Source organism: Coregonus lavaretus (assembly GCF_964263955.1).
Source record: "Coregonus lavaretus genome assembly, chromosome: 6".
In the NCBI taxonomy this organism is placed as follows: Eukaryota; Metazoa; Chordata; class Actinopteri; order Salmoniformes; family Salmonidae; genus Coregonus; species Coregonus lavaretus.
In genome coordinates this window covers 26177523-26197774 of record NC_139993.1, presented here as the reverse complement: position 1 = coordinate 26197774, position 20252 = coordinate 26177523, and the positions used below count along the sequence as shown (strand labels likewise).

Below are 20252 nucleotides of genomic sequence, written 5' to 3'. Positions count from 1 at the left end.
AAATAAGTCATGAATCATTCTTTGTAGACTACACTACAGGAGGTTTCAGATAGAAATTGACAAACATTGACAAAATAGCACTTAATTGCAGTATAGTAGAAAAAAGGTAAACAATGCATGTGTCAATGGTAATTGATAACCATAACGTTTTAAGGGGAAATAGCAGACTTGGGAGAACTAATAACTAATTTCACACATTTTGAGTCAACATGCATCAAAGGCTGGTTTAATTAGGTATAGAGGTGCTTGTCTGCCTGACACATCCTCTGCCTATTACCACCTTTTCCGATTTTACCTGAAGATGTGCCCAAGGAGTCTCAGCTCAAGTTAGAAAAAAACGTAAATGGCATGAATTAAAGGAATGGTATTTGGAATGGCAAATTATATTTTGGTTTTGCCATCAACAATACAAGCGCCATCGCCTTACGAAAAAAGATTGCAGTCAGAGTGGAGTATAACTGCAGTTAGAGTGCAGTATTGCTGCAGTAATTACTGCGTCCAAAATACCACAGTCGACTGCAGTTACTGCAGTCTCAAAACAGCAATTTTTTTTTATAAGGGTCTCGGGTGATCTTTTGAGGAGTTGGCTGTCCTCTCCAATGATGAGTGAGCGAAAGTTGCGCTGATTCAACTGGGCGTGTGTCTTTTCCATGTCTCAACACGGCATGTTCTAGTTTCGGGACGGCTGCATTTACTTTAAATTCTCTGGTAAGGTAAGCCATACAATGAGTGACTGCTCTTCATAAACATGCTATCTGCCTAGTTAACATGTACTTGACCATATCTACTTTATTATTACATGATTATTAAATGGAACATTGTACGACACCGAGACCACGACAGGTGAGTTAACCTACGCACACCTTGAACTGTCAGCATGTTATATTCATTGCCATACGTCGTGTTCCTTGACAATTTTCGTTCACTAGCCTGTGTTTTAATAGTAATTCCAAGTGTTGACTGATTAAAAGTTTATCGGCACAGGTACACTTTTCTGTTGGCTACACACCTGAATAACCTGTCACTAACCTGCACATGACAGAAGCAATGGCGCCTTCAAAACGCTAAAGTAGCGTAAATGTTTTAAGCCTAGATAGCCTCATTAGATTTTATGAATGAAACAGGCTAAAATCCTTAATAATATATGTAACTAGTATAGTCATTGCATTGATAATGCCACATAATTACTTATTGCTTCAAGAGGTAACGTTTTATACTGTAGGCCTACATGTATTTGATAATAGCAATGAACCATGATATTGTTGTATTGCAATACAGTGTTAAAACCACAATGCATGATAAGACATGCACTAATGATACAAATCTGTAATAACATACAACAGTAGCTTACCTCTCTCACAGAGTCCTTTCCAAGTGTTACAAGTTGCCCACACAGCTAGAAACATTGCCTGAGATGTGCTAACATATTTCAGTCATTGTTTCTGGTAGTGTGTGTAGCAGGTATGTCAACAGGTGTCAAGGCCTCTGGTTTTAAGTTGGATAATGGAGACAAAGTTCTAATAACCTGACGAGTTTGAGTGTGATTGGGCCGGTTACCCGGACACAGAATAAGCCTAGTTCTAGACTAAAAAGCATTGTCAATGGAGAATCTTTTAATCCAGGACTAGGCTTAATCTATGTCTAGGAAACCGGTCCTTACTGTGTTTTTAAGTCTCATACATACTGTTGTAGCCAGGGGGCAGTGGTGTGTCTCAATCAAATACAAACCCTTGACATAACGTACTGTGGGCAGTCTCAGTGGGAGAATCTCAATTGCATACTCTTCACATTATCTCTGTCTCCTTCACAAAACCCATTGGAGTGGAAGGTCAGAGGGACCTCTGTCTTCCTCATCCAATGGGTTTTGAGGAGGCAAGGAGAGAGGACGCGAGGAGTATGCAATTGAGATTCTCCCACAGACTGCCCACAGTACGTTATGTCAAGGGTTTATTTGTCCCTCTGATGTTGCAACATGCAAGCAAACCATCACTACAGGATAATCTAAATCGCATACTCCTCGCGTCCTCTCCCCACTTCCTTCTCAAAACCCATTGGATTAGAAAGCCAGAGGTCTCTCCCCTCTGACCTTCTTATCAAAACCCATTAGAAGAGAAGGCGAGGAGAGAGGATGCAATTGAGAAAATGCCAATGTCAGGTATGTTGCTGAACCAGCTCTACTGAAGCACTCAACCCTCCTTCCTCATTCAATTCACAGGGAAGAGTTAAGTGGGTCAATGTACTTTCCCTGATGACTGCAACCCAGCATGACTCACTTTTATATATTTTATAAAATTGCAATGAACTCATAACAAGGTTTTCTCCTCTCAACATTGTATCATGAAAACCAAATGAGTAAATATAACTTGAAACAAACTTTAGGCTATTTGATTTGTTTATTTGGAGATGGACAATGATAGTATTTAGCAAAAAATGACTCCTTTTGCAGACAATTTATAGTAGGATACTTCTACAAAACGTTAAGGACACCTGGTCTTTCCATGACATAGATTGTGTGCCATTCAGAGGGTGAAAGATTTAAGTGCCTTTGAACGGGGTATGGTAGTAGGTGCACCGGTTTGTGACAAGAACTGCAACGCTACTGGGTTTTTCACGCTCAACAGTTTCCCATGTATATCAAAAATGGTCCACCACCCAAAGGACATCCAGCCAACTTGACACAACTGTGGGAAGCATTTCAGTCAACATGGGCCAGCATTCCTGTGGAGTGCTTTCGACACCTTGTCGAGTCCATGCCCCGAAAAATGTAGGCTGTTCTGGGGAAAAAAAGTGAAACTCAATATTAGGAAGGAGTTCTTAATGTTTTGTACACAATTTTCCTCTGCATTATCATGAACATTGAAGAAGAAAAAAGTGAACAAATTTCACTGTTCAAACAAGGAGAAGGTTGTGCTAGTTCTTAGTCATTTTAATCCATGATTCGAGTACCATTTTTACCTCAGTGCCCAACAAGACTTCGTATATGCAAACAGTTGCAGGCCTAACAGGGAAAACAGGTTACACTGGTAACTGATGATACTCACTTTGTACAGTTGCCTTATAATGCAAATATTGATCATGAGTCAAGCATGTCATTACTGGTAATTTAACTCATAACAGCTTAGTTAGAACAAACAACAACTATGAACAGAGATTAATTAGACTAGGCCTACATAAGACGTGGCTTTGTAATATTTGCCACTTTCTTTTAACCTGTCGATGTTGCAGGATTATGAGGGGCGCATTAAGCAGGGCACAACATTGTGGAACGTTCAGATAGAAATGTTATTTAGAACAAACTGAATCATGTAGACTATTCAAGATATTTCTTTATGCAACATTCAACGTTTGCCTTGTGAACATGACCGAGGTCTTAGAACTTATAGGCTAGAACATGGAATTGCCTTGGATAGTACTGTGGTGGAGTCAGCCTTCCTCCATTCCACATTGTGGTGCAGGCAAAAACAGGGCATCATCAGAATGCTGCAATAAGTGGTAAGTGTGAATCCCACCCAGACCAACCCTTTTCCCTGACAATAGGAACGAGACTGTAAAGATGGAATGTAGCACAACACATGTTCTAAGTGTAACGTTACGAGAGTATGGTTGACTTTACACTGACATATTTCATACTTGTGCTTTGGTTGTCAACTCTTTTGCAAAATGACTTCGTCACGTGTTGTACAATATCTGCAAATGAAACATGTAACTCGCTGAATAAATACTGTAAGCAAATTCCTAGGAATCTGAGTCTTGACTGACTCTTTTTAAGGGGAGCCAATAGCACCCACATGCACCTCAAAACATTTAGGCTAGTTGGGCCATACATAAACCATTCACATGTTTTAGTCTCGAATAGTCTTGATAGATATGTGATACAGAACCCGGGCCTGAAGTTAGAAACAGAATACAAGTGACACCACAGAATTGGACAGATATGTTTAGTGAATAAACACATGCAAATGTAAATATTGTTTTGAGATGGTAAAAGCAAAACCTTTATTTAGTTCATGATACAAAACAGTCTCAGTTACATTAAGTGCCAACACACGTTGTAGTCTTTATGATTTGTAAACTGCATACAGGCCCTGGATCGCGAAAAAGTTACTTGATTTCGGTTCGGTTTGCACTCACAGCATATAGCACAATCAGTATACAGCAATCACCAATATGCACTCATTATCTGATCAGATAATGTACGTTTTAATTTGATATTCAATATGACCACAAGGTGGTGCTACTATCACATGAAAGGATATATAAATCCCTTAGTTCTGGGCGTTTTACACCAATCCTCCTCAACTGTCATTAACTTAAAAAGAGCAGAGATTCCCCGTTATCTACAAGTCCCAGAAAATAATCATACTTATGGCAGAAATCTCATCCAGCCAACATTCAGAACATTTTACACATCTCAAATGTCAGAAGAGTCTTGAAGAGTCTCGGGGCAGATGCTACCAACTTGGACAAAGCACATCAACAACAACAAAAGCACCAGCATAGACTTGGATAAAGAAGCTTACTCAATGGAACAATTTTAAATACAACGGAATCATAATTAAACATTTAACTTCGATCAAACTGGGAACAGTGTCGGATTACTCTTTATACCTGTGCAATAAACAATTATAATACATGATGAGAACATGTGGCACCATGTCCATTTGCAGTACAATATGTATATGTCCCAAATGGCACCATATTCCCTACAAAGTAAACACATTTTTACCAAAGCCCTATGGGCCCTTGTCAAAAGTAGTGCACTACATAGGGAATAGGGTGCAATTTGGGATGCATCCTATATCCAAAAGTCCCTATAGTCTCCTGTAACCCATTTGAGTATGATGTCTGATAATAAAAAGTGTGCTCTATTCCCACTGCCCACTATTGCGATCTTTATTCAATATGACAAGAAAATGACTAAACTGGCCATGGAGCAGTAAACCCTGTCACACAGCTGTCTGAGTCAATAGGTCCCTTTGAGTAGAATTAAATCACATTCTCACTTTCCCTGTTTATTCTGTGGATGACTGAAACTTCCCTCCACACTCTCATGCATGTCTACCCTGGGAATGTTTACTCATGTTACACACAGGAAGTGATACAACCCTCTCAGACAGAGGGAGTGATGTGTGTGTGCGCGAGACAGAGAGAATGCATTTTATTATGGAATGTACAGGAAACAAGATAAATGCCCTGTTAGACTGATGCCAAATAAAATAAGATATAAAAAAAATGTCCCTGTGATGGTTGGTGTGACCAGCAGAGCTTAAAGCCCATTTCGGGAGCAGAAACAGTAATTCAGACATGATTTGCACTTTAACAGGTGACCAACAACGAGATCAACCGTTCCACCAATGGACACTGATGGTTGGGGGGAAAAAACTACCTGGGGTGTATTCATTACTGCACATCGTAGCAAAACATTTCGCAACGGAAAACGTTTTGCAACAAAAATGAGAGTTTCTATTTGACGAATTCAGTTAGGTCATTCCTTGTTTTGTCCCATTTGGTTCCTAGTGAATACAGCCCTGCCAAGACCAGCACAATTTTATGTTTGGCACAGACGTGCAATGTACATGCATTCAATTCTTACTGGTCCAGTTGCCTTAGCGCTGAGAGCATGTACCTGTTCCAGTTCGTAAACAGATGAGACTATATCAAATACTGATGGAATACGATCAAATATATTAGGGCAATATTTAAAATAGCATTTTGTTCATCCACAAAAAAATGTGGATGAGTTTGCGGTGGCTTGGGCTCTCGTTGACTAACGGAGTGTCAAAGAGTTTCTCAGAGAGAATAGAAATGCAACACACAGGAGAGTACACTTTCAGTAAGCATGCACCTAGAAACACTGAACCATAGCAGTATGTCCCATAAAACTCCACTTCCACCTCCAAGTCCTTATTCCAAGTAGGGAAATACACCAGCCCCTTAGAAAGACACAGGAAAAATACACGCATATGGAAACAGCTTACAGCCAGCAACAAGTCAGAAGTCCACATATGATCACCATCCGCTTCTGGACTGGAAAGCATTAAACACAAAGCCAAAAACCCAGCATCCTGATATAGTAGGTTTTCTTATTTTCTGTGAATAAAATGCTAAAAATGGGTCTCTCAAAAGGATTATTATATGCATCGCAGCACATATATGACTGGGCCTGTCATGTTGTTGTTCATCCTAGATGTGCAGCACAATACGAGGATTGTAGAACTGGAGCCTGGGAGTGCAAAAAGCAGCGCGCCCGCCATTTTGCATCAAACAAGCTTCAGCAGCCATCTTGACTCAAAGACGTACAATGGCGGCCATTTCGGCTCCAAATACAGGCACATTCCATAGACAGCGATAGATAGACGGAGATTGCACAGTTATACAGTATATCCAGCAAAGGCTTGATTCACCATGATGAGCATGATCCACAGACGGACGGAAACACCAGCAAACGACGACTACAGCAGAACAGAAACGCTTTCATATCTTTTTTTCATCTTCATCACCACCATCAATCATCATCATCCTACTCCTCCTCAACAGCTAAAAGCCAGCAGGAGTAGAATATCACAAAGTATCTCCTTTGGGTTGTCTTGGCTGTCGCACCAATTAAAAGAAAGAACAAATAATAAAAGGAATAGATGATGAAAGCGTTTGGGTTTCCGCTCTCAGCCGCACGCTTCCCGAACTCTCGGCCAACTGAGCATGTTGGAGAATCACACCGCCAACGACTAGGTACATTGTCCCAAGGCTCTTGGTCAATATAAAGTCTTCAGAGTTTTTACAAATACAGCAACGACGAGTAAAAAAAAGAAAAAAGGAACAACAAAGTCACAGATGGATAATTTAGGAAGCCAGGGTCACTGCCTGTAATAGGTACCTGGAAGAGACAGAGAGAGAGAGAGAGCAGACATACACTTAAGACTTTTCACTGTAACCACAACTGTATGTGTGTGTATATGGTAGAGTATCCAAAACAGTGGGAGATCTCTTAAGAAATTAACTAATCCATTTAGCGTTTGTCAACAATGTGGTATGCTGGATAGTTGACTGCATTGGAAAGATGTTACATCTGCACTAAAACGATCACGTGACAATAGGAGTCCTATTGAACCGTCTAACACGGCACTCAATGCACACACTGATTTAGTCAGGTAATGTAAGTTAAGGCCCAAACAGAGCCTGGGCCTCCAGTAGCTGGACTGACCTTTGTAAGCAGCCTCAGGTCTGGCTGGAGCGCGGGAAGAGTAGTGGCTCTCTGAGTACCTGTAGCTGGTCTCCACATTCTCATAGTCATGTGGATGAGGTTGAGGAGGCCTGAGAGAGAGGGGAGAGAAAGCGAGAGAGAAAGAAGGGCATTATATTGCTATAATAAGGTTGTTTCTAATGTAATAAGGGGTGTTACAATGTTGTAATAAGGTTGTATTAATGTTGTAATTATAGGCGTTGCAATGTTGTAATAAGGGGTGTTAATGTTATTATTACTATTATTTTATTTTTGGGGGGTGAGGGAGGGTTAGATCAGCTTTAATATTGCAGATAGATTGTAGCTTCCATCAATGTAATTGTATGCATCATTTCCAATCAATGTAATTGTCTGCATCCTTTTCTAATCCCCCATATATATATATATATATATATATATATATATATATATATATATATATATATACAGAACCAGTCAAAAGTTTGGACACACCTACTCATTCCAGGGTTTTTCTTTATTTTTACTATGAAATAACACATATGGAATCATGTAGTAACCAAAAAATTGTTAAACAAATCAAAATATATTTTATATTTTATATTCTCAAAGTAGCCACCCTTTGCCTTGATGACAGCTTTGTGCATGACAAGTAATTTGTCCGACAATTGTTTACAGACAGATTATTTCACTTATAATTCACTGTATCACAATTCCAGTTGGTCAAAAGTTTACATACACTAAGTTGACTGTGCCTTTAAACAGCTTGGAAAATTCCAGAAAATGATGTCATGGCTTTAGAAGCTTCTGATAGGCTAATTGACATCATTTGAGTCATTTGGAGGTGTACCTGTGGATGTATTTGAAGGCCTATCTTCACATTCAGTGCCTCTTTGCTTGACATCATGGGAAAATCAAAAGAAATCAGCCAAGACCTCAGAAAAAAAAATGTAGACCTCCACAAGTCTGGTTCATCCTTGGGAGCAATTTCCAAACCCCTGAAGGTACCATGTTCATCTGTACAAACAATAGTACGCACGTATAAACACCATGGAACCACGGAGCCGTCATACCGCTCAGAAAGGAGATGCGATTTGTCTCCTTGAGATGAATGTACTTTGGTGCAAAAAGTACAAATCAATCCCAGAACAACAGCAAAGGACCTTGTGAAGATGGAGGAAACAGGTACAAAAGTATATATATCCACAGTAAAATTAGTCCTATATCAGCATAACCTGAAAGGCCGCTCAGCAAGGAAGAAGCCACTGCTTCAAAACCGCCATAAAAAAGCCAGACTACGGTTTGCAACTGCACATGGGGACAAAGATCGCACTTTTTGGAGAAATGTCCTCTGGTCTGATGAAACAAAAATAGAACTGTTTGGCCATAATGACCATCGTTATGTTTGGAGGAAAAAGGGGGCGCTTGCAAGCCAAAGAACACCATCCCAACCGTGAAGCACGCGGGTGGCAGCATCATGCTGTGGGGGTGCTTTGCTGCAGGAGGGACTGGTACACTTCACAAAATAGATGGCATCATGAGGAAGGAAAAGTATGTGGATATATTAAAGCAACATCTCAAGACATCAGTCAGGTAATTAAAGCTTGGTCGCAAATGGGTCTTCCAAATGGACAATGACCCCAAGCATACTTCCAAAGTTGTGGCAAAATGTCTTAAGGACAACAATGTCAAGGTATTGGAGTGGCCATCACAAAGCCCTGACCTCAATCCTATAGAACATTTGTGGGCAGAACTGAAAAAGTGTGTGCGAGCAAGGAGGCCTACAAACCTGACTCAGTTACACAAGCTCTGTCAGGAGGAATAGGCCAAAATTCATCCAACTTATTGTGGGAAGCTTGTGGAAGGCTACCCGAAACGTTTGACCCAAGTTAAACAATGCTACCAAATACTAATTGAGTGTATGTAAACTTATGACCCACTGGGAATGTGATGAAAGAAATAAAAGCTTAAATAAATCATTCTCTCTACTATTATTCTGATATTTCACATTCTTAAAATAAAGTGGTGATCCTAAATGACCTAAGACAGGGAATTTTTACTAGGATTAAATGTCAAGAATAGTGAAAAACTGAGTTTAAATGTAGTTGGCTAAGGTGTATGTAAACTTCCGACTTCAACTGTATATATATATTTTTTGTAAACACATACATATATTCATACATACACACACATATGGGGAGTTACAATGTTGTAATAAGGTGTTCTACATTGTTGTACCTAATACCTGAACAGCGCCGGAGAAGATGGCTGCCGTTTTACAGCCCTCTAACCACTATTATGTGTGTTTTTCCGCGTTATTTGTAATTTATTTTGTACATAATGTTTCTGCCATCGTCTCTTATAACCAAAAAGAGCTTCTGGATATCAGGACAGCGATTACTCACCTCGTATTGGACGAAGATTTTTTCTTCAACGAGGCGGCCGCGAAGGATATCATACAGACACCCGACAAGGCCCAAATCCCCGTCATTCGCGTGAGGAAGAGACGGAGATATCGTGGACGTAGATCGGGGTGCCTTGTAAGGATCCGACGGCGAGCGAGTAAACTGCCTCTTCCATCAATCCTATTAGCCAATCTTCAATCATTGGATAACAAATTGGATGACCTAAGATTACGGTTATCCTACCAACGGGACATTAAAAACTGTAATATCCTATGTTTCACCGAGTCGTGGCTGAACGACGACAATGATAACATACAACTAGCGGGCTATACACTACATCGGCAGGATAGAACGGCTGACTCCGGTAAGACAAGGGGTGGCGGTCTGTGTATATTTGTAAACAACAGCTGGTGCACAAAATCAAATACTAAGGAAGTCTCGAGGTTTTGCTCGCATGAGGTAGAGTATCTTATGATAAGCTGTAGACCACACTATTTACCAAGAGAGTTTTCATCTATATTTTTCATAGCTGTCTATTTACCACCACAAACCAATGCTGGCATTAAGATTGCACTGAATGAGTTGTACAAGGCCATAAATCAACAGGAAAACGCTCATCCAGATGCAGCGCTCCTAGTGGCCGGGGACTTTAATGCAGGGAAACTTAAATCCGTTCTCCCTAATTTCTACCAGCATGTTAAATGTGCAACCAGAGGAAAAAACTCTAGACCACCTTTACTCCACACACAGAGACGCATACAAAGCTCTCCCTCGCCCTCCATTTGGCAAATCTGACCATAACTCTATCCTCCTGATTCCTGCTTATAAGCAAAAACTAAAGCAGGAAGCACCAGTGACTCGGTTAATAAAAAAGTGGTCAGATGACGCAGATGCTAAGCTACAGGACTGTTTTGCTAGCACAGACTGGAACATGTTCCGGGATTCTTCAGACAGCATTGAGGAGTACACCACATCAGTCACTGGCTTCATCAATAAGTGCATCGATGATGTCGTCCCCACAGTGACCGTACGTACATACCCCAACCAGAAGCCATGGATTACAGGAAACATCCGCACTGAGCTAAAGGGTAGAGCTGCCGCTTTCAAGGAACGGGACTCTAACCCGGACGCTTATAAGAAATCCCGCTATGCCCTCCGACGAACCATCAAACAGGCAAAGAGTCAATACAGGGCTAAGATTGAATCGTACTACACTGGCTCTGACGCTCGTCGGATGTGGCAGGGCTTGAAAACTATTACAGACTACAAAGGGAAGCACAGCCGCGAGCTGCCCAGTGACACAAGCCTACCAGACGAGCTAAACCACTTCTATGCTCGCTTCGAGGCAAGCAACATTGAAGCATGCATGAGAGCACCAGCTGTTCCGGATGACTATGTGATCACGCTCTCCGTAGCCGATGTGAGTAAGACTTTTAAGCAGGTCAACATTCACAAGGTCGCAGGGCCAGACGGATTACCAGGACGTGTACTCCAAGCATGTGCTGACCAACTGGCAAGTGTCTTCACTGACATTTTCAACATGTCCCTGACTGAGTCTGTAATACCAACATGTTTCAAGCAGACCACCATAGTCCCCGTGCCCAAGGACTCTAAGATAACCTGCCTAAATGACTACCGACCCGTAGCACTGACGTCTGTAGCCATGAAGTGCTTTGAAAGGCTGGTCATGGCTCACATCAACAGCATTATCCCAGAAACCCTAGACCCACTCCAATTTGCATACCGCCCCAACAGATCCACAGATGATGCAATCTCTATTGCACTCCACACTGCCCTTTCCCACCTGGACAAGAGGAACACCTACGTGAGAATGCTATTCATTGACTACAGCTCAGCATTCAACACCATAGTGCCCTCTAAGCTCATCACTAAGCTAAGGATCCTGGGACTAAACACCTCCCTCTGCAACTGGATCCTGGACTTCCTGACGGGCCGCCCCCAGGTGGTAAGGGTAGGTAACAACACATCTGCCACACTGATCCTCAACACGGGGGCCCCTCAGGGGTGCGTGCTCAGTCCCCTCCTGTACTCTCTGTTCACCCATGACTGCATGGCCAGGCACGACTCCAACACCATCATTAAGTTTGCAGACGACACAACAGTGGGAGGCCTGATCACCGACAACGATGAGACAGCCTATAGGGAGGAGGTCAGAGACCTGGCCGTGTGGTGCCAGGACAACAACCTCTCCCTCAACGTGACCAAGACAAAGGAGATGATTGTGGACTACAGGAAAAAAAAGAGGACTGAGCACGCCCCCATTCTCATCGACGGGGCTGTAGTGGAACAGGTTGAGAGCTTCAAGTTCCTTGGTGTCCACATCACCAACGAACTATCATGGTCCAAACACACCAAGACAGTCGTGAAGAGGGCACGACAAAGCCTATTCCCCCTCAGGAGACTGAAAAGATTTGGCATGGGTCCTCAGATCCTCAAAAAATTATACAGCTGCACCATCGAGAGCATCCTGACTGGTTGCATCACCGCCTGGTATGGCAACTGCTTGGCCTCCGACCGCAAGGCACTACAGAGGGTAGTGCGTACGGCCCAGTACATCACTGGGGCCAAGCTTCCTGCCATCCAGGACCTCTATACCAGGCGGTGTCAGAGGAAGGCCCTCAAAATTGTCAAAGACTCCAGCCACCCTAGTCATAGACTGTTCTCCCTGCTACCGCACGGCAAGCGGTACCGGAGTGCCAAGTCTAGGTCCAAAAGACTTCTCAACAGCTTCTACCCCCAAGCCATAAGACTCCTGAACAGCTAATCATGGCTACCCGGACTATTTGCACTGCCCCCCCACCCCATCCTTTTTACGCTGCTGCTACTCTGTTAATTATTTATGCATAGTCACTTTAACTCTACCCACATGTACATATTACTTCAACTATCTCAACTAGCCGGTGCCCCCGCACATTGACTCTGCACCGGTACCCCCCTGTATATATAGCCTCCCTACTGTTATTTTATTTTACTTCTGCTCTTTTTTTCTCAACACTTTTTTTGTTGTTGTTTTATTTTTACTTTTTTTGTTAAAAATAAAAGCACTGTTGGTTAAGGGCTGTAAGTAAGATTTCACTGTAATGTCTGCACCTGTTGTATTCGGCGCATGTGACCAATAAAATTTGATTTGATTTGATTTGATTTAATAGAGTGAGGTAAGGCGTTCTACATTGTTGTAGCTAATAGAGTGAGACAAGTACCTGGCAGCCTTTTGGTGGTTCCTGGGCCTCTGGTATTCCTCCTCTCGTGACCTGGGACGCACTACCTCCTCTGAGCTTGGCTGGAACACACATACAGAAAGACAGACAGGAAAACACCATCTGTGGTCTGGAATCCATTATCAACAAGTTGACAAAAACAGGCACCCTAAACTGTTCATATCAGCACAACAGTTAAAATAAATGCATCCCTACGAGGGACAAACATTACAGTATGGAACACAAATACCATCTTGATGACTATCAAAATACTGTACATGTAGTGCTAAAATCATAAAGTGTTATTAATCATAAAGTCATCTCATCGATGAGAGAGGGAGAGTCACCTTGAAGTCTCCTCCCTCTGGCCTCCTCTCTTCCAGCCTCATCCCCTGCTTCTCCTTCTCTCTGGACTTCTTGTACTCCATCTTCTCCTGCTCCATCAGCAGCCGGGCTATCTCCTGACAACACCAATACAACCTGGTTACTATACAGTTCTAGTACAAACAGACACACTCCTTGTGCCAATGAATTTGAGAGTGGTAACATTTCTCCAGCCCCATCCCTCAGCGGTTTACCTAAACAAGTGGCTGGGTGACCACTTGTTTTTCCAATCCCAGATTGAACCTTTCAGGCACATAGTGCTGCTTCATCTTGCATCTGGCAGTATACACTGATATGTGATATGTATACACTAATAGGTGATATAATCCATGATGTGGTGGGATGTGATAACCCCAGGTTAACACTGACCAAAGAGAATAAATGGACCAAGGGACATTTATTTAACAAAGGTAAACCACTGTCACACTCAATAGCTGGCTTTATTGATGTGGTGAAAGTTGAGACTTCAATGACCATGAGAGACAGGGCGAGAGAGAGAGAGAGACAGGGCGAGAGAGAGAGAGAGAGAGAGAGACAGGGCGAGAGAGAGAGAGAGAGAGAGAGAGAGTTGGAGTGACACGTCAGTCAGTAAAGACAGAAGTTTCCAGACTGAGAGAAGTGGCCGCCTCCAACTTACCTCATCCTGAGCCACTTGGGCTGCGCGCTTGTCCATCTTGCTTGCCTGGAACCGAAAAACAATTAGAAACCAAGTTTGAGTCACAGAACATTATTGTCCCTAGGCTCTATCATGACAACATAGGAGGTGACCATGTTGAGACGGAGCCTTTCTCAAAGACTTCTAAGACATCTGACGCTACACAGCACAATACAAATCTGAGGTCTACTGAATGTAGCTTCCACTGTTCACACTAGTCAGCATATCACCAATATCTACATTCTGTTGTTAAGTTCCTGAAGTTAAATTGACAATGAACCCCAAAAATATTGCATAATGAAAGCTATAAATGTATCTATGATGCTGCTGTAACTAAATGCATCTAAAATAGGGGGCTATGGCAGAGGCTAACTGAATGTTGAGAGGGAGTATTACAGTACAAAGATGTAATATGGATGTTATGATCTCATAATAAGGGTGTTTTAAAATGTAGGGTGTCATTCACTCGCTGACCAGTCCTCTCACCTTGACTTCCTCCTCCTGTAGTTTCCGGGCCACCTCCATGTCCAGGATCTCCTGCTCCCTCAGGTCCAGCTTGGCGATGCCCTGGGTGGCCTCGCCCATCCCGTACTCCCCTCCTACTACCACCGCTCCACGACCCCCTGGTCCTCCTTGCACGATACGACCTGCAGGGGGCGCCACATACAAGTTATTACAGATCTATGTAGAGTTGATGATATAACTACAGTATCCCCAACTCTGATTCCTCCAGGGCTGTAGTGCAGTGTCTACTAGATTAAGTCACTGGCATTTTAATCAATGTCTGATTTACGGTCTGAGATAGTAAATATATGTCTGGACAAATCGATGGCAAATCAATGCCAGTACTTGATCAGTTGTGGTGAGTAGGGCTACACAGGGATAGAGAAAACACTGCACACCCACGGAAGCCCTTGAGGACTAGAATTGGAGTGCAATGCTAAGAAGGTTCCAGACAGAAATGTAATGTATACGAGCTGACAAATAATGGAATCATATCTGTTCTACACAGTCCATTTCTATCTGGACCATCTGTCATGTTGCGTTTCCCGATGTAACTGGATCCATTGAGCTCAAATCACAACAACTCCCTAGATTCAGCCATCAACCCCACACATGATTAACACCAGCCGCTGATTCAACTGATTCACATCAGAGGCCTGTTTCCCACCATGGGAATTTTATTGTGAATCAGGGACTTTTATTGTGAACTACAGTGGAATCATCACCATTATGATAATCAGATATTGGAAGGAGTGAAAGCCGCCACACCAAGGAGAGAGGAAGAAGATGAAGAGGAAGATAAGTGTATGATTAATAATTATTGTGTTAGGGAGCCAAAACCACCACCAGCAGCTCCCAGCAATGGGCGAATCAAGGCTGCACACACACACAAAGTCGACCATGGGCCCGGCGCTGTGCCGTACCTGGCTCCCTGGGAGCGGGGTGCGTGTAGGAGCGCTCCGTGCCCATGCTGGGCCCCTCCCCAGGTTCCCTATGACCTCTCCTCTCCCCCCTTTCTCTCCCCATCCCGCCGGGGCGGGGGCTCCTTCTGGCCTCCTCCTCACACAGCTCACTGGGGCCAGAGTAGAGCCTGGCCATGGGCCCCCACTTCCCATCATCCCCAGGGCCAGGGGCCTCCTCCCCACCAACAGTCCAGGCCCGGCTGTGGCTACTGGGGATGGGCTCGTCATAGTCTTCATCCAGACCTCGCTCCCTGCTCTTGGTTCTTTCTCGGTGTCTGTCTTTTTCTCTGTGTTTGTCTCGGCTATGCTCTCGGTCTCGCGATCGCTGCCCGTGTCTCTGTCCGTCTCTCGATCTCTCCTCGTGTCTCGGGGCGTCGCTCTCCCTCTCCTTGTTTCTCCTGGGTTCTCTTTGCCTGTCTTTCTCCCACTCTCTTTCTTTCTCCCTCGCTCTCTCCCAGGCCTTGTCTCTCTCCACAGGGTTGTGGGACGGCGGGGGAGGCCGGATGGGCCTCTCCTTCCTCCTCACCACCCTCTCCCCCTCCTCCCCTCTGTGTCTCCTGGGATCATGGCTGTCTTGGTAGAAGGTGGACTGGGACCCCTGGGGGTCTCGGCTCCTCTGGCCCCCCTTCCCTCTACTTCTACCCTCGGTGGGGTGGTGGTAGTCTGGGTACCTGCCCCCATGTTTCCCCCTGCTATTGGAGAGGTGGTCCTCGGGGTATGGGTCTCCATGCTTGCTCCTGCTACCCTCTCCCCTACTCTCTAAATGGGGCTCGGGGTATCTGGAACTACCACTGGTGCTAGGCTCTACAGGGTCATATCGGGGGTATCTGGTCCTGCTAGGCTCAAAAGAACCGTACTCAGGGGAGAGGTCGCGTCGTGAGCCCGGGGTAAGGGGATCCGACTCGGGCGAGTGGGAGTTCGAACGAGGTTTGGGTTTGTCATCCAGGTCCAGAGGGGCTCGGATGGCTGGGTTGAGGGAAGGGATGAGGGGTCGATGTGGAGAGGTGGTGGAGAATGGAAGGAAGACATGGATGGATGGAACAAGACAATGACAGATGTGAGCAAAACTGGGTTGGTTAGTGAGCACACAGGGTTAGTTAAGTCACAGCACCTGCATGTGAGGACACTGAGGGTTCATCATGTACAATGTTAAATGTTGAGCCATGGATATACTGTACAGTTTCGGCAAACTCAGTTTAAGTTTGATAATTAAATGGGTGCCATTTTGGCTCCAAATATTCCCAGACAATTGGATCGGAGTTAGAATGCAGAGTAGGATGTTATTATCATGGGAAGTTTGAAGCCAACATGGAGGGCTAGTTAGCCGATCCCTGCACATCTATAGCCGAGGTAAAACAAAGCTAAAGCTCCAAGCACCTCAGACAGGGAGAAGGGATGACATGCAGGCATTCATATTATGACATTCAGTGACAGTGACATCCATGAGAAAGTAATGGAACAATATGGACATAGTATAGTCATGTGTGGTAGGCAGGCATGGTTGTAGTAATTTGTGGTATTTGACAGACGCAACCTCCTAGAGTGCGTCGTACCGAAGAGATGCAAATCAATAGCTTTCATGTGTATTGAGCTGTGGTTGGAGGCACTTGAAATTGAACCGTTAAAAAACATTGGCTGTGAAAATAATAATCAGCTTATGGCAGCGTTTACCAAACTAGGGGTGTGTGGGGTCACCTGATTTGAAAATGGGGGTTGTGAGCGAGAAATCAGAAATAAAAAAATCAAATTCAAGCTTGGTTCATAGAACCAGTAGCCGCTATATGCGGTTGTAATAAACAGATTGGTTTCTGTTTTCTTCCTACACGTGGCTCTATCATTTGAACGGTTTAAGCTACAAAATATTATGACCCCATCACTGAAAGATAAGACTGTTTCCCTCAAGCCGCACAGGACAGCATGGACAAGACCAGGCACAAAATCAGACTGTGGGAAAAAGAACATCAATGATGATGTTCTTTACACAGAATATCATTGAAAATTATTGTCTGATGATCTTCTGAACTTCCCTTTCTGATGCATTTCAGTCACTTCAAACCATACTTCCTTCAGATTGAAATACGGTCAAAAGTACTGTCAGACAGATTTGTAATAGACAGTCATAGCTCCAATTAAAAACGTAAACAATGGCCTTTGATTACATCACTTTTTATTTTATTTTTTATATATGCTGAGGTCGCAAAATGGGGTCTTGTGCCAAAAAAGTTTGGGAACCCCCGGGTTATGGTAAGTGAACTGTTACAACCACAGTCGACATTCCTACTATGCACTGACGAATCACAGGCCTGCATTTGAGTAAAAACAAACGTGGAAAGCACACAAGTGTGTGTGTGTGTGCCAGTTATTTCTCAGCCTGTCGTCAGCTGAATGGAATGTCAGTCATCCTGGAGCTGTTGGTGAAGCTAATCTCATCAACTGAAACAACTGTTTATGTTTAACTTTTGAAATAAGGTGAGGGAATATACAAACCTACGTAACACATTTAGTGCTAATGTCTCCTTAATGACAGTGAAGTCATTGTTTAAAAAGTTCCACCCTCAACCTGGGCTGGTTTCGAATGGTAGCTTGAGGAACTAGCCTACTTTGCTCTCACAGTCAACTGCCAAAGGTATATTAGCTAACTAATGAGCGTGTGCTGAATATCTGTTAAAGCTGAGCAGTTGTCATGCTCTAACTGCAACATTGTGGAAATTATTCTCTCTAGCCTATTTCTGTCTCTTAATAAAAAACTGAGGCAAAGCCTGGATATCTTGTCTTCCTTCCTTCCTCCGTCTCCTCTCCCTCTCTTCTCTCTCCTCCTCTCTTTCCAGTTGTTTATCTGCGTAGAAGAGGCTGAACGTTAAACCAACCGTCTCTCCATGATTTGGAGGATTAAGACAAACATGGCAGCCAGGCAGTGCCCCCTCCCTTACTCACTTCCTAAGAGGGGCAGCCAATCCCACGAATAGAGGAAACGACACGCCAGAGATAAGACATGGCAGAGTGTGTGTGTGTGTGTGTGTGTGTGTGTGTGCAAGGGTATTTGAGGTTTAAAATGCTCAGCCAGACAGCATGTACACACACACACAGGGTAGAACTGTATATGAGGCTATAGTTCTTGGCCCATATTCATAAAGCGTCTCAGAGCAGGAGTGCTGATCTAGGATCAGGTCCCCCCCCCCCATCCATGTAATCTTATTCATTGGGATCTAATCGGCAAAACTGATCCTAGATCAGCACGCCTACTCAAGACGGTTTGTGGATATAGAAAAATGCCTTTCACTAGGAAATAGATCCTTGCAGAAAGACAACAAGAAAGCAGAACATTCCTGACAGCAGTGAACGTCCCTTCAACCCTGTTCATGTCAACACACAGAGACGGAGGGAAAACCTGTGTGTGTGTGTTTGTGTGTGTGTCATCCACACCTAACCTACGTACTGTAACCACAGCCTTAGCTGCGGCTTGTGTAGTTTAGTAAGAAATCACTGACCATTCTCTCTCTGCTTCTTTAAAAGTGACTTTCGGGAGAAGAGAAGCTTTACTCCACATCTTTAGGTGTAATAGTGAAATTGAGAGAGGCCCTGGTCAAATATGCCTCCTCGTCTTCTTTGTCTACATCCAAGTAGCTAGGCAGCAATCAGGTGGGTCTGGGCCTGCAGGAAACCTCAGCCTACGTCAAGCCAACCGGACCCCACTGTGGGTGTGCCAGCTGGAGAGGAAAGAGCTGGGTTTTACGGGGTGCTGGAGAACATTAAAGTAACCAATTAAAAATACCTCCCGCACACACACACACAGCCTGCTCATCCATACACATACCTGTGCCTCTAGCAGTGAGGCCTGAAAGAGCTTCTACCTTCTACCCCAGCAAGGGCTCAGTGAATAAGGTAAAATGCCTAATGCCCACCACTTTCCAATGAGACATATTACAATTATTAACGACAAATGTCTTACTGTTTTAAGGCAGGGGGATGGGGAGGCTGGAACCGACTATGAAAGAAACATTAACTGCCAAAAGGCTCCTTAAAGTTGTTTGGTTATTCTGACAGTAGGCAAGCTTCTAACTGTTTAAGATGGAGCCTTATTGCTGCAGTGAAGTCAAAGCTGTTCTCGCAGCCCTGCAAAACACTGTCTCAGCTCACTAAGGAGCAAAACCACTCTGTGTGTGTGCAAGAGAGAGAGAGAGAGAGAGAGAGAGAGAGAGCGAGAGAGCGATGACAAACGACTCCTTTTTACCTTAGCATCTACGCAGTACGCACACTCTCCCTCAAGGTCAACTATGTGCTTGAAACAGCCCTCCTAAATCCTCGACCTAAAATCAACCCTACTCTAACGCACGCACCACTCCACACACACGCCATGCATCTCCATCCCTAACCAAGAACACACTACTATATGACGCACTGTATGAACTTTCCAATTCACCCCTCGCCATAACCCACCCACCCCACCACACACGCATGCATGCATGTGTGATGTACCCAGACACTCCCACCCCAACCATATCCCTCCCTCCAACAACAGAGGAATAGAATCCTAGATCCTTGAGACACAGACAGGGGGCGCTAGACCCACCTCCTTTATCCTCGTAGTACTCCTCCTCAAAGTTGGCCTCCAGCTGCTTCTGTCTCTTCCTCTCCTCCTTCATCTCCTTCTCCTGCAGCTTACGAGCGATGGCCTGGAAACACACGCACAGACACACAGACAGACACACAGGCACGCACACACAGACGCGCGAGCGCAGACAAACACACACACACATTAATAAACAAACCACTTCAAACTGCTGACACCTCGCTTGTTATTTCTATCCTGGATTTCTCACAGAGATGAGCGGTTTTTCACTGAGGATTACAATTTAAAAAGTAGCCTATGAGGAATCAGTAGTATGGCCCTGTATATGCACAGTGCCAATCAATCAGACCTGGATT

The 20252-nt window shown here is 43.9% G+C and overlaps 1 protein-coding gene across 1 annotated transcript in view; it reads right to left on the bottom strand.

Moving 5' to 3' along the window:
• Nucleotides 1-4584: 4584 nt before the first annotated feature.
• Nucleotides 4585-20252, bottom strand: part of LOC311131444 (uncharacterized protein) — a 55456-nt gene continuing 39788 nt past the window's right edge. The window contains exons 5-12 of the mRNA XM_084164442.1: nucleotides 19897-19999; nucleotides 15288-16292; nucleotides 14347-14507; nucleotides 13843-13887; nucleotides 13169-13282; nucleotides 12825-12904; nucleotides 7202-7311; nucleotides 4585-6874 (exon numbers count right to left, since the gene is read on the bottom strand). Of these exons, the coding sequence (XP_084020568.1) occupies nucleotides 6855-6874; nucleotides 7202-7311; nucleotides 12825-12904; nucleotides 13169-13282; nucleotides 13843-13887; nucleotides 14347-14507; nucleotides 15288-16292; nucleotides 19897-19999 (1638 nt within the window). The 3' untranslated portion in view covers nucleotides 4585-6854. The remainder of the gene's footprint in view (nucleotides 6875-7201; nucleotides 7312-12824; nucleotides 12905-13168; nucleotides 13283-13842; nucleotides 13888-14346; nucleotides 14508-15287; nucleotides 16293-19896; nucleotides 20000-20252) is intronic.